The sequence below is a fragment of the Vigna radiata genome, unplaced genomic scaffold (assembly GCF_000741045.1).
Source record: "Vigna radiata var. radiata cultivar VC1973A unplaced genomic scaffold, Vradiata_ver6 scaffold_7, whole genome shotgun sequence".
NCBI lineage: Eukaryota > Viridiplantae > Streptophyta > Magnoliopsida > Fabales > Fabaceae > Vigna > Vigna radiata.
In genome coordinates, this window is record NW_014543262.1 from 3,905,470 (window position 1) to 3,921,041 (window position 15,572).

The 15,572-nt window shown below is 33.9% G+C and overlaps 1 protein-coding gene across 1 annotated transcript; it reads right to left on the minus strand.

The window, feature by feature from the left end:
• Positions 1-3,364: 3,364 nt before the first annotated feature.
• LOC106753939 lies at positions 3,365-15,021 on the minus strand. Its single transcript, XM_014635828.2, has 15 exons — positions 14,569-15,021; positions 14,114-14,208; positions 13,920-14,033; positions 11,997-12,101; positions 11,833-11,904; positions 10,986-11,098; positions 10,590-10,721; positions 9,054-9,122; positions 8,900-8,987; positions 8,531-8,602; positions 8,344-8,444; positions 6,889-7,006; positions 4,486-4,545; positions 4,223-4,333; positions 3,365-3,738 (listed from the first exon to the last, which is right to left on the minus strand). Exons 1-15 carry the CDS (start codon positions 14,681-14,683, stop codon positions 3,628-3,630), a joined length of 1,476 nt encoding a protein of 491 aa, XP_014491314.1. The 5' UTR covers positions 14,684-15,021; the 3' UTR covers positions 3,365-3,627.
• Positions 15,022-15,572: the final 551 nt, after the last annotated feature.

Here is a 15,572-nt window from a genome sequence, read left to right on the forward strand (position 1 = left end):
AATATATTTTAGGAATGTGTAAAATAATATAAATAAGTAATTTTTCTGTAGAGTTGGATATATGAGCACCTTCCTGGGATGGGAAGGAGGCGCGTCTCAGATACGTACACAGATCTCCATCCACGAGCTTCACGATACATACCTTCGAGACAGGGTTGGAGTCTAACGGAGGGGCGGAGATATCTGGATGGGCTCACGTATGATGCGATCATCTGGTATCCATACAGGTCGCACANACGTACTTGTCCATTCTTAGCCATATGTATGTTTTCAGGATGGATCCGACTAGGCGACATGATTCACCGGCATCTGCCTGAACGCGTGTTGCGTCAGTTCGGTTTTCAGCAAATCATACCACGTTCGCCTGAGGACCTTCCGANGCCAGAGATTCATATGATTGATCAAAATTGGTTGAGGTATGTAGAGCATGCCGTTACTGGTGCTNTTGAAGTTGAGGACCCCTCTGCATGTGTTGACGGATACCTGGCGTGGTTTAGACGAGTGTCCCACCCGTACATCCTTCCAGCTAACGACGATGATCGACCCAGTCTTGCACCACGCATGAGACGACACCTTCCGGATGACATCCCGGTGCCCCCAGTTCGTCGTAGACGATCGCCTGAATCTGGATTGTTGGTATGTAATGAAACCAAGTGTTATTGTTTATTATATCAATTTTGGTTTATGTAGTTAATTTATTTTTTTGGTTATATTCATTTCAGGGTGGTATGAGGCGTGTGATCAAGATGCTGCAGGATATGTTAAGTTGTCAACACGTCACACAGAACGCTGTAGTCTATGACCAAACTAATCAGACATTACAGGTTGCTCGTAGATCTGTTGAGGAGTACGAGGCCGCTACTACTAGTAGAGGTGCTCGTCATGTGCGCGGACGAGCATCATTTTCCTGAAGGGACAGATTCATATTTGTTGAAGTTTTTAATATTTGTTTATGTGATGTTTACTTATACTTTGAATATTTATAATGTAAACTAGTGTACCTGTAAGTAAGCTACCATTCATGTATGTTTTTGGCATTGTCTAATTTTGTAGGGAAAACAAATTTATTTCCTCTCATTCTCATATATCAGCATTCATCATCACCATGCTTGGGTTGAAAATAGTTTTGTACAATCACAAAGCTTGCCCTAAAATCCAATTTCGAGAATCAAAATATACATATTTTACACTTGGGTTCTGTTATGTTCTAAATCACGATGATGAGTTTATGTGCAATGGAAAACATCATTCATCAATCATATCTATCATCCGTAAATAACACATATCATACACACATAATACATACATGTAATATATAACAGATACATACATGTAATATATAACAGAGAAGAACAGTTTGAATTTCAAAACCGCAAGTTGGCACAAGCCGCAACTCAGAGTGCGGTTGGCAGCGCCGCAACTCAGAGTGCGGCTGCAGTTCACAATAACCGCATTTCATACTGCGGTTGCTAGTCGCCGCAGATCGTGATGCGGCTTTTTGGAAACGCCTTTCGAAAGGCGGCAGGCCATAACCGCTGATCGAACTGCGGTTATGGCGTTTTCAGACTAACCTCTCTTTCGCTGGTCTTCTTCCTCCGCGCTTTATCTTCTTCCTCGACCTTTATCTACTCCAGCACCACCACCAATATCCCACCAGCACTTGCACGAATCAACACCACTGATTAGGCTTTAGACAATCAACAGCAAAGAGGTGAAGGAGATGCACTGTTAGGGTTTATAATAATGAACAGTAGCAAAGAGGTGAGGGAGGTGCACTGTTAGGGTTTATTAATCAAAGTTAAGTTGTTGGGTTGTTGGGTGTTAGTAGTTAGGAATAGTGGTTAGGAAACAGTAATCATTAAATGAGGTTTGACTTAAATTAAATAGGGATAAAATGGTAATTTGGGAGGTGCAGGGAGAAAAGAGGGAGGTGTAGGGAGAACCACTCTGTAATTAATAGAGGCAAATACACGAATTAACAGAAGAATAAAATTAATTCCGAATGTTTAAGAAGTGAAATTACATTCATAAGCCTAAGCTTTATCTTAGTACAAAAGAGCAATATATGAAAATATTTTCTTTATTTTATCAATAATTAAAATTACATTTTATTTTATATTCTATTTTAAGGTTTAATAACCTTTTCTGTTTTAATTTTTTGTCAAAATTATTTTCTCAATTTATTTTTTGGTGTCGTAGTTATGTTTTTATTAAACCATCATTCTTAGAAGTTAGAAGATATTCCCAATTTAGGTTTAATAATATATCCTACTAAGGTATAGTCATATTCAATTTATTATTTAAGACGTTGTGATTTATAATATAATTTTAAATCTATTTTGAATGATATAAAAGTCTATAAAACAAAATTCATCCATAAATATTTAATTTTATACAATCAAAATGTATAATCACATATTTTAAATATAAAAACTATTCTATAATCATACTTAAACTTCATACTAAATATATATTTTCAAACACAAGTTGTATATTGAACCACTAGATTATTTTTATGTTTTCTTCTAAACATTATTAAAATTCAATTTAAAGTTAAAATAGAAGTATAGATTAAAAAAATTACACGATAAGAAATCAACTATTTAAAAGAAGTGGTAATAGATGGATATATATTAGATTCGTTACATAAAATTAAATTTGATATTAAAGCTATAAATACTTACTAGAAAAGAATAATATTGTATTCATACTTTTATGCAATGAGAAGGAATAACTCCTAAACTCATCCTTAGAGTAAATAATATATTGGTTGACCATATATACAAGAATTTCACACGATCATTGTAATAATAAATTCATAAATTTTTCAATAGCTAGCACAAAATGATAATTTATTAGTTGATACGTATTTTTGCCATGATAGTAGGTGTAATATATGTTAAGAGGTTCGACACATATCGATCTTCACAGTTGGTAAGATATTAAGATATTGTCCACTTTAGATCTAATCTTCACGAATTTACTTTTAGTACCATTATAAAAAATCTTAATATTAAAATTATTTATGTGTATATAAACATATGTTCAACTCTTCTTTTACTAGGTTTGAATCTTTATTTCTATCCCAATAATTTAAACATGGGCACTTTTATTCATTCATTGTTTTATTTTTAACATTCATATCCTTGAAATTGCAACATAAAACCATTTATCCTATATTTTCAGTAACAAATAATTAGCCCACACAAACTAACATTTCTCAATTTTCAAAGAACTTCTCATGTTTCCAAATTCCACCATCAATGAAGGTTTAACTATAATTGTCACAGAAAGTTGAGACAATCCACAGTGTTAGAGTTGCAAAAGTGGTAATTACACTAAATTATATCTAAAAGATTGAAAATAATGTGAATCCAAACACTGTAATTTTATTAATACAAACTAATGGGAAAATAATAAAATATAGAGTACACATTGACATAAACTTACATGAAAAACACAGAAGATTGTGTACAGAATGCAGAAACTAACTTCCATCTTGAGGTGGGGACATCAATCTAAGAGTGTGTAATGGAAAATTCTAACTAAAGGTAATTTCTGGATTTTATCATAATGAACCAACACAAACATGTACATGAGACAGATAAGAACCTTCTGACATCACCATCAAGGAGCCATGTTTCCTTGTCTTGCCTTAAGAACAAGCTCTTCAGTAGTTGTGCCAATGATTTCGTTAGCCCGTTTTAACCCAACGCATTGATACCGACCAACAGAATCCTGAATAACAAGAGTTTCCAGTTAAGGGTCACAATGATTGAAAATTATCTTCTAGTAATCATAATGGCATAACATTACACCAAGTAGCTTTTACTGAAGAAAGAACACAGCAAAATCAAGAAAACAAAAAGTTTCAATTTTGTTTGGTGCTCTCATTCAGGCTGAAAATCTGTTGAACTCTACAAAATGATAATGTGTTCAAGAATGAACCCTAACTGGCAAACAAAACACAAAGTTCAACCATTCTTAAACGGTTTCCAGGCAACATATTTGATAAAATTTTAGACAAGTTTGTTTATGCCGCAATAAAGGAAAAACCTCATGATCTCTAAAGTTTACCTTTCATTTTAAAGAAACATATGAAATTTCCTACTGCTGTTAACAAACTCAACTCACTCTTTAAATGTAACTCTAGAGAGATATAGTATTATATACTTATTATAAGCACTACAAAATAAAAAGAAATATTTTTGAGGAATCTCACCCGAGTAACAATTCCCAATTTCTCTAATTTCTCAACAGCATCATCCACATCAAAATTACAATCCTCACCAAACTCTTCTTTGATTAGTTCCTCACACCATTGATCAAGATCCTGAGTCATATACCAAACAACTAATGTAAGTACTTAGACAGCATTAATAAAATCTTGCTCTTTTAAGTATATAATAGAATTTCTAAATACAGAGAAGGTGGCATAGAGAACAAAAGAACAAGATTCCTAATATCTTATGTTCATGTGTGTACCTGTCGTGTAGCTTTGCCCTGTTCCATCAGAATAAAGAATGAAACTATTACCTCTTTGACCTACACATTAAAGAATTACAGATTGGTGGCGGTTAGTTACACGGTGCATACATGCTTAAATTTCAGTTGAGAACCCAAACTCTAAATACACGGAGCAACTAGAATCTATAAAAATATCTTCTAACAATCTAACCACTTGATTACCAAATATCTAGTAGTAGCAAAATCTTAAGACCCAAATAAAAGATGATGCAACCATATTAAGTTCCCAGATACATGCACACTTTCAAAATCTTCAAACTTTCATTTCTTATATTATTAGACTTTTAAAAATTGAATTGCAAATTGGAGAGCATTTGAGAAGTAAAAGCTGACATTCCAAACAGTATCCCTATACTTTTCACTCTGTTAGGGAACATTTGACAGAAGGGAATTGTTTAAAGGAGTTGCGTTTAGGAAATTAGGTTCACCAAGCTTTCAACTTTAATTTCTGTTCATATAAGATAACAGTGAAGTAAATGATGTGCTACACTGCTTTCAAGTATCAAATAATATGGCTTTTGTTCCTGACAAAGATATTGAGGGACCTTCAGCCGGAAGCATTCAATGTGTGCTATTTATAGTGATGCTCTCTAGTGGTATATTTATAGACCTAAAAACAGTGAATATCCACCTTATTATTTGGAAGTGGGGGTAGTGAGTCTTGTCAAGCAAGATGAAATGAAGTAGGGTTTTCTATACCGAGACCCTAATATGTCCAACTCCTGCGTTCACCCTATAACTGAGACTTGCTATCTAGAATGAACCAATTTTTAATTTACATAGTTTAATCTTTATATGTATACTGGAGAGCAATTACAGTTACTATATGATCATGGTTGCTAACAAATAGGATAGGTTTTCCGCCCTTGTAAGAAGACATAGGCATATAAACTTGTTAAAAGAAGTGGTCAAACTAGAACTTCAAATAAGCCTAATTTATACACACATGCAGGAGTGTGCACACAATATCAGATGAATTTCCAAAAAAATCCACCAATCGAAATGAAAGGTTGGTTTGAAACTCATCCTATATTGTTTAACATTCCATTCTCGTATATCAATTTGGTGTAGCAGCAAATGGATTCTTAGTGTGGCAGTACGGATCAAACAAACAACAAACGAGGTGATGTGGTTCTCTCTCTCTCTCACCTACACATGCATGTTTCGGTGAATGAAACCGTCATAAATTTAGCACGAGGACATATCACCAAGATGATAAATTTTAATAACCAATATATAAAATCCCTACTCTATCAATGTTCCTTTAATATTAACAGACACATACCATTATATTTTAAAATTGTATGGTTTAACAATGTAGTATTCAAAATAGTTTTCATTTGTGCTTCTCAGCATTCAGAAAAAGCAACTTGCATGACTCCAGTTAGGTTTAGGGATATTTGCAATGCTGATTGTGTGTCACTTTTGAATGAACCTATTATCTAACCCAATCATAATTATACATATTAGGTTAGGTTTGTCTGATTTTATAGTCAAACACAACTAGGTCATAAACATATAGTCAAAGAGAATAAAACATATTGCTCACAGTAATCATATAACACATAATATACAGGTAGTAATTGCCATAAATTTTTATACGAGAACATGCCTTTTTAACATGCCATTAAATAATATCAGCAGCAGCACTAAAAATTCCATCCAAAATTTTTGTACAACACCATATATAAAATAGATGATTTATGTATTTAAGAGAATGTGTGTGTGTGTCTATATATATATATATGTGTGTGTGTGTGTGTGTGTACATATAATTTTAATAAAATATCATGTCAATAGGGTTGGGTTCACGGGACAAATTCACAAGTGTTCTTTCAATTAAGACAACTAACTGCCTAGGATCTTATGACACAAAATATATTAATTTTAATTTTGAATGGAACAGTAAGATTCAGGCAGATATATGAGAACTACGATAATTAAGCAACCTTAAATCGGAACTACATTGACAGTTTTTCACACCAACAGCAGCACCGCCAAATGACATTTTATGGTAACAGCAATACATGAGAACGGTAAATCCACCCAAAAGAGAACCAAACACCAAATCAAAGCACAATTACATGGACAAACCAGTAGGTACTGAAGCAAAAACAAATCAATTAGCACCCACCCCACAGAAACAAAAACAAAAAAATTGAAGAAACAAGAGTTCAATCAAATCCCAGATCATCCAGAATCAAACTGAAGGAAGAAAGATTGAAGATTGAGCAGAAATAAGTTGGCAAGTCTCAGGTACCACTAGAGCAACAATTCTAAAATCATTAACAAAAATTATCAAAAATGATTTAATTTAAAAGGAAAAGAAAAACAATATCAATACATGAAGCTGGGACTTACTTCTTGTTGAATGACATCATCACATAAATGAAGAAGTGTACCCTTTCCACTGTCAAGTTGTTTGTCATACATTGACTGTGTAATCAAATTTTGATATTGAGCCATGTTTTGTTGGAACCTACGGGGAAAATAAATTAGTGCCCACGATGGTTAAATATATTCAAATGCATTTACTTCCATACACCTCAAGTTAGTGGAGTGTAACAATGATAATGTGAACACAATTCAACAATCTACATGAATTAGTATGAAAAAGAAAATGAAGAGACAACAATTTAACAAGTCAACAAGTGGAGAGATTTCTATAGATTAGTGTCCAACAAAAATAGATCTAGTTTCAGAGCTATATGAAGGCAATTTTCACAGCTGTGAAGTGGCAACATTCAGTTAAAGTATGATCTTTATTGGGTGCTTAACAACTTTATTTTCCTTAACTTAGATCATAGTCCCTCTCATTATAGAATAGTTTCTTTTGTATATCTTTTTGCAGGAGCAAGTGCTAAATTTGATGGGAAAACAACCAATCAAGGACAGAGAAAAAACAACTTAGAAAAATGGGAAAGCATAAGAATTTATAATCTTAGATCAAGCCATCTATGCAGGGAAGGATTTGCTTAGGTGACTCACTTTTCGCTTGAGCAAAAATCAGCACAAGCAGTTGGATCTCTTGGCCCCAATTTCACTCAAGGGAAGGTACATTTTTCATCTTTACACATAGGATTTGCTTGAGCAAAGTTGTAGAATATAAAAGGGTTTGGTTGGTAGTGTCTTTGCTGAGGGTTTGAGAGAGGTCTAAAAGAGCACCAAGGAGGAGAAGAAGGCCTTCAATCAACTCAAAAGAAGATCCAAAGCTCTCTTTTATGCTTTCGAACTGAAAGAAGAGCACACACACACAACACACACAAACACAGATCACTCATCTTCTTTAACATAATTAGGTTAGGGTTGGAAAACAAATCTTAAATTTGAGGTTTTGAGGTTGAATCACACACACACACACACATACATAATCTTCTATTAATTAATTCAAGTTCTGAGCTTAAAGCAAGGATATTATTACGATGACTGAGGAATCAGAAGTTATAGTTCTAGACTTGATCTAGAAGGATTCTTGAACTTCAATATCACCAAGTAACTTAGCGGATACACACACACACACACATAATCAAGAGTACAGAAAACAAAATAGGTGAAGTTCAATCTCGATACTTAGCATTGTTATTCCAAATCTAGCAGATTTTACTTTTGAAATTGGAACTAAAATCGTGTTGAAACACTATTTTCTATAGATTTCACTTCCAGTCAAATACAAATTATGGTTACTATAAATTTTAATTAAGTCCTTGTAGATACAACACTTGTTAAAAGTATTACATCTACTCAGTATGCTTGCTGAAAGGAAAATCTTAACAGCATATATCACCAATGACAGGGAACAAGCAACAACATACTTACGTGAAGTATGTCTTGGCAATATAACCAATTACAGTGGATAGAACAGCAATGATGACCCACCAATCAGCTGAAGGCATTTCAAGTGAACTAACTACAGCAACCTGTTAAGAACATTAGATTCAATAGTTCAGGATGATGGAAATCAAGAACACTTAAACAAACAATAAATCAAGGTTAAAAGACTAACCAGCCCAACTATAGCTGATCCAAGAAACTTGACCCAATCCATTGGTGTTAATCCAGGGTTTTTCTTTTCTGGCTGTCAAGTAAGAAGTTCTTGACAAAGGTCATTACTAGTACTCGGGAAAAGTTATTAATAAAAATTATAAGAGATTCATGTTAGATTTCTGTTTAATGGCATATGTCTTTTCTAGTTTGAGTAAAAGATGTTTCCAGACTTTGTTTTATTGTAGCCAGCTACCATAGGTTGAACACTCTGTACTCGTTTTCAATATATATATATATATATATATTTCAGCTGAGTATGTAGCAGAAGACATTCAAACTTTTAACCTTAATATTCAGTATATCAAGTCTTCACAATGAGGTAACTCACAAGAACTATTTCCATATCAGCCATCGGAATGTTTTTAAAATGCTTCACAAATATTCCTCGTTCATCTTTTGATTTGGTTCTGGCTCTCCTGAAAAATAATTTGCTTCTTAGATTTAAATTTTCAACAGAGGTTTGATGTATAAGGAAGATCTACCTGTAAACAACAATCATCCTATCAAATGTCGGTTCTTGGATTAAGGTCTTGCCCAGCAAATTACGACAACTAGCAATTACAGCAAATAATCACATGAGTGACAGGATCAACACATTAAAAACTTATGAAAAACAAAATGCATAAGCACTGCATTTTGGTGAGAAAGAAACATAATATACTTCAAAGACAAATCAGTAGATATACTAAATATATGTGGAACTTTAAGACAGTTGAAAAATTTCCAATCCCATATATCAGAGATTACATAATGACCAAAGATACGACCAAATTAAGGTATGTAAGTGTGTAAAAGTCTTACCCTGCAGGCTAGCTTTGTAGGCATAAGTTAGACCTAAATTCACTTTCTGAGATGGTATCAAAATCTACTCTAGCAAGGTTTGTTAGGGCTATTATGTCATCCACTAGCAGGCTAATATTGAACTAGAAGATGTATTGGCAATCTCATATTGATTAAATATATGGTCAAAATTTAGCATATAAATGGATGAGGCATAAACTCCATCTTCGAAGAGTATGTAGTGTTGAATAAGGCATAAACTCACTTTTTAAGATTGTACTCAAATTCACTTTTCTGAGTTTTATATTTTCACCACAACAGAATTCCCCATGTTCCCTGAACCTAACCAACAACATCAATCCAGGTTGACCATTATCTCAGAAACGACCAATGTTTATTGCTAGAAGTGTAATATAAAACCATTCATATGAGTTCATATAACAACTTCAGTTTTTGACATAGTTTAGTCACTTAACAAGATTTTAGAATAGTTTATTCAGTACAAAGTATTAGAGTTTGAGATTTTCAACACAAAAATTCTCCATGTTCATGTACTCAAGCTTAATGAAGACCAAAAACCTCAATCCAAGTTGACAATCATCTCAGAAATTGTCATTGTTTATTGTTAGAGATAGTTCAGTCACCAAACAAGTTTCTAGGATAATTAGTTCAGGACAATGTATCAGACTTTCTGGGTTCACACGATCTAGAGTATAAAGTTCGCTGTCCTTGTTCTTCTAATAAAACGACAAATTCTGTAAAAGGTAGGTGAGGTGACCAGTGAATTATTGATACTACAAAGCCAAAGGGCTCTTAAGTGAAGGAACATGTTACAAATATAAAATAAAACCATTCATGCATCTTTACCTACTAATTTAAAGCTTTAAAGACAGTTGCTTCATGACCTTCACCTAATATTGAGGTTACACTACTAAGATGGTTGTATTTCCAGAGTAATGAACATTCGGTACCAAAATTTTATGTGGTACAGAGCATAGACTGAGAATTTAAATAGTAAGTTGAATGAAAGATTCCAACAATCAATTTTCAGAATTAACATTCAACTTGCAGATGATGGTCAATCTTACATGCCAAAATTCATCTCATTCAATAAGCTTCTATTACAATTAATAAATTATATAAAGGCACTGATCCGCATCCAGAAAGAAAATAAGAAAACAAGAAATATAGCAGTAGCAAGAACAATGACGCAGAGCGAGAGAGAAGCATTTTACAACCTTAGTTGCATATTTTCAAGACGTATTCGCTCAACATAAAGGTCCTGTTCATCTACTTCAGAGTTAATTTCATTGTCCTTTGGATTTTTCTTATTTCTCCTTTTTGACCTTCTGGATAAGAGCTTTTCCAACCTGCAAGCAGTACAGCTCTCTAAAGATGGATGGGAAAAAAGCACCTAAAGAAGCATGCTGTTTATATTATGGTACATACATGAATAGATTAAAATTTATGGCCTTTCACTACACCAACGAAGCTCATATTGACTATAACCCATGGAAACAATAAATTATTTCATATTGGCCTTTTACATGTCCTGCTGAGACAAGCTAATATAATAATCAATAGTGGATATTCATAGCGTCAACTACTAAATATTCCAAACTGAGTCTGCTTACCTAGTTAGCCTCAACAGATATGCCCAAAACCGTCCAATAAGCATGTCCACTTTCTCCATGACAAAGTAGTCACTTGTTCGATCAATTCCGATGCCACGACGAAAGATAACATACTAAAATAATATGCTTTGTTAGCTTGCCATTTCACAATCAGACTAAACTCAAGGGACAACAACAATCTCTAGACTGGAATTTGTATGTGCTGGTTCAGCTCACTTATTTTGAGGAACTATAATTTTTTCCAATCTACTGCAAACAACTAAAATAATTATAATAATAATTGTGAACCAGCCTCTACTGCAAGTATACAATGGTGTGTGTGTGAGAGAGAGAGATGGAAAGATCAACAATAAATCAGCATCAAACAAAGCAAGTAACAAAAACTAAATAGTATCTGATGTCTACAAAGTTCTGGTCTTCATTTAAAAACTTAACATCACAACATCCGATATTGGACCACTACCAAAAGTCAGTGGCATCAATCAATGTGATTCATGATTTGGTCCAAAACTCACAACTTCATAAAAAAATTTAAGATTCTGTTTCTCGAACAAGGATGATAGGGTTTTGAACTTTAAATATAACATTGTCTAAGCCAGTTGTTAGGGTTTTGAACTTTAAACAGCTTGTAGAATGTCTATCATTTGTAACAAAAATAAATAAACTTGAAAATGAAAGGTCATTCCCCTGAAATGATTTTAAGGATGTTACAATAACTTAAAAATGGGGCAGGGAACAACTGACACATACATATACAGATTCCCAGCCAGATAATAAAATAACAAACCCCACGGAACCATGAAATTCTCTGGGATAAGTACCTCCTACACTAGATTAAGAGCCATACCTTATCAGAAAAATCAGGAAGGTCATCATGAGGATGCTCTGCAAAATATTTCTTCAGAAGTGTCTTGTCAAGCTTCATCAGCAAAAATACAGATATGAGCAACTACTAACATCAAAAACAGACATCTAAATATACCATTAAAGGAATGTGAATTATGCACAAACCTTAGACTCATCAACAGTAATGGGAAGATTTAGAAGATATTGGCCTGAATGTGCAACGTCAATCTCATCATCAGTCACTATCTTGAAGTTGCTCTTTTCCATGACCTACATAAAGAATCAAAGAGTCTTCACTCAACCACTAAGGGGTATAAATTTTATTTACAAAAATCTCTTCGTTGTTTAGGTTTTGAAAATGAGATTTGTTATGATTACCTTAAGATAAAACCCATGTCTTTAGCCTTAATCATTAAGGACCCTACTGTTTGTGTTGAAATGTAATGTTTCTTTATTATTATTATTATTATTATTATTATTATTAGTAGTAGTAGTAGTAGTAGTAGTAGTAGTAGTAGTAGTAGTAGTAGTATTTATGTATGGGAACCCAACTATTAGGTTAGGGTTTAAGGAAGTGCCTTGACCTTTTGTATAATGCTCCTTTGTACTCTATATATACAGAAGTAAAATTGTAACCGTGTAATAAGAAAATAAACTGTTTTACTACATTCAAGTTCTTCAAGTGTGTGTTGTACAACAAACTTTTAACATTGTTACTGATAGGATTATGAGGGTCTATGTTAGGAGAAAGGGAGTTAAAAACAGAACATAGGTTGCTAGGTGGTTTGGGGTTGTTAGGCTTATAGTTTTCCTAGGGGGGAGACTATATATAGGTAAGGGGGTGTCTTGTAGAGGGGACGTTGTTTTTGTATTTGAGAGGAATAGACAGGATCTGTGACATCCTGTGAGAAGGGAAGCATTGTCCCTTGGCTGTATTCGAATAAAGTTGTTTTCCAGTTTTAGGTCTCAGGTATTTTTCTGGACCAAACCAAAACTAACAGGGTTTCTTGTCACCAAGAAACCTAACACTTCCTGATAGGATATAACATAATAGGATATAATGGGTTTAGGATAGAAGCCGAACGGTATAAAGACAGGGGGAAATGAGTTAGAAGTCGAACGGTATAAAGGCTGGGAAGAAAGTGAGTTAGAAACCGAACGGTATAAAGGCAGGAGGAAAGTGAGTTAGAAGTCGAACGGTATAAAGACAGGGGGACTGAGTTAGAAGCCGAACAGTATAAAAGCAGGGGGGAAAGTGAGTTAGAAGCCGAACGGTATTAACAGTTTAGGAATTAATTGTTGTTGGGTAGTTAGAAGTGGATTGCCTCTATAAGAAGGCAAGGGGGGTCTGGTAGAGAGACCAGCTTTTGAGTATTCTTTTGTAAAGTCTGGACTTTGACTAGAAGAGGGGGATTAGGCTATCGTATAAACCACGTTACTTGTACATTGTTCTCTAATAATACAGAAACCCATTCTTTTTACAATTTGAGTTCTTGTTTGTGTGTGAGTGCAAGTCAGATAGGTTTCATATCCAGAAACCTATCAGTTACTCTATGTTAAAAAGCAGCCATTTGACTTTTCACTGTTCCATCCTAATAACACAGGTGAAATCAAGACTGTAGCAACAACATTGCCTCATCCCTCCTCAATGACGTAGGTTAGTTACTATATATTGAAGCAAACCTACTAGGTTCTCCAAAGACTAGAGCGCCACCAACATAGGTCTTACAAAGATTTTTTTTTTTTTGCACCAAACTAATCCCTCAAAGGGATAACCACTACCAAATTCATCCATTCAGCGTCACAACTTGAGTAGCATAAAAACGCATGTGGAGACATTTTAGATCATAGAGAAACTAATTTGGTAACATAATCTTTGAAGATTAGTGTAAGATGTTGCTCTTTTTCGAGGAACTAATTTGGTGACAAAAAAACTGAAGAGGAAAAATCTAGAAGCCCCATAACCACTGGGGGACTGCTGCATTTACATTTTATAGTAACACCATAATCCATGATAGGTTTTCAAGTTTATATTATATTAGAGATATCCCGAAGAGATTACACTTGAATGCGAAGTAGAGAGACTACCTGAAAAAGGTATGTTAAGAAATTTTGTTCAAGCACATCAATTTCTTCGGCGGATAAATTCTGCTGTTCCAACTTTTGTGCTCCGTGTACAGGGTCAAAGAGGGAATAAAGTTGCTGGAGATACAAAGGAATCAAAGCTCCCCAATCACCAGACATCTAAATATATATCAGAAAGATCAAGGAACGAATAATACCATCAAGTCTTCAAACTGTAGAAGGTACCAAGCTCGAATTGTGTACTCTATTCTCTTGGAGAGCTTCAAAAACTCAGTCCGGTCTGAACTGTGCTCTGCATATAATACCCAAAAAAAATTCAAGTCACAGAATTTAATGACAATGAATTAAAGAAAAGGAGAAAACGAGCCAAATATCTTCTAAAGTGAAAGATATAAAAAATCTGAACTACAAATTAGCACTCAAAAACTAAATCATGTAAAGGGTCGGAAATACCAAGGACAACCATAACACAATCAATCAGAGCACCCTCAACAATAGTCTCAATTCCAAGGACAACCACAACACAATCAGAGCACAACAAAGTCCAGACACTCCCCAAAAATGACTTTATAACTACCAACATCATCAACAACAGAGAGACCAATTTCAGATGGAAAAACTGAGCAAAAGAATGTTCAAACAAAAGGAATACCAATAAGATTGGCCAGTGTCATTATGAGCTTAGGCTTTAGAATTGGAATGACAGATTCCCGCTCTAAACGGATGAAATCACCCTTGCTTCGATCCACTTCATGCAAATGTGCCATTTTGGCTTCTGCCAATCCTCTTGGTAGCTTCAGCACCACTCCTTACAAAATCAAAACTTGGAGCAGCAAGGGCGTAAAGGAATCGTTTTTATTCGGTATATCAAAAAGTTTGGTGCAGAGAGGAGGAAACTAAACAAAGGGTTTCTAATTCCACAACCCAAATTCACAGTCACACTTCACAGTGCTGTAACCGCAACACCAATAACGAAGATGAAACGACTCTTAGGTGAAGGTGGGTCACAACGCAAGCATGCGTTTTCCACCAAACTAAACTTTCGGGTTTCTTCTGAACTTCGCAATTTGGAAAATCAAGTTGAAAATGGAGAAGTCATTGCTCTATTTTGAATAAAGTCCTCCTTGCTCAATTTTCATACCTTTGTCTTTTCCTAAAATATCCAAATACTGTAATGGTAAATGGTAAATAAATCACAAATCATCCTATAAAAGGTAACAAATTTATTCATACATTCACTATTTAATTCTACATAGTTTTTTTTTCAATTTTTTTTAGGATAAGATGTTTATAAACTTTAATTGTTTCATATGTAAGAATGTATTGAGGAAATTTTAGTTTTACAGTGAAATTAGTCATTCCATTAGTTCTTTCACTACTATAGCCATCTTTGTAGTTCCTGCCTTGTTTATTATATCTTATCAAATATCATTGAGTTAATAAATTTAATTTATATATCAATAAATGATAACTTGATATAATAAAATATATGTAAAATCTTTAAATTTATAAATTAAAAGTTCGGAAATAAAAATTAAATCCGGTTAAAGTTAATTGTTTATGCAATAACAATATATAACAGTTTTACATTTTTATTTAACCACAAGGTGTCGTGTATTATAAAGTTTCAATTTCATAATAATTATTTTAGAATTA

Coding starts and splice junctions, on each gene's coding strand:
- LOC106753939 (XM_014635828.2), bottom strand. CDS start 14,683: ATGGCACATTTGCATGAAGTGGATCGAAGCAAGGGTGATTTCATCCGT. Junction 11,099..11,832: donor TTCCTGATTTTTCTGATAAG/GTATGGCTCTTA, acceptor ATATTATTTTAG/TATGTTATCTTTCGTCGTGG. Junction 8,445..8,530: donor GATCAGCTATAGTTGGGCTG/GTTAGTCTTTTA, acceptor TGTTCTTAACAG/GTTGCTGTAGTTAGTTCACT.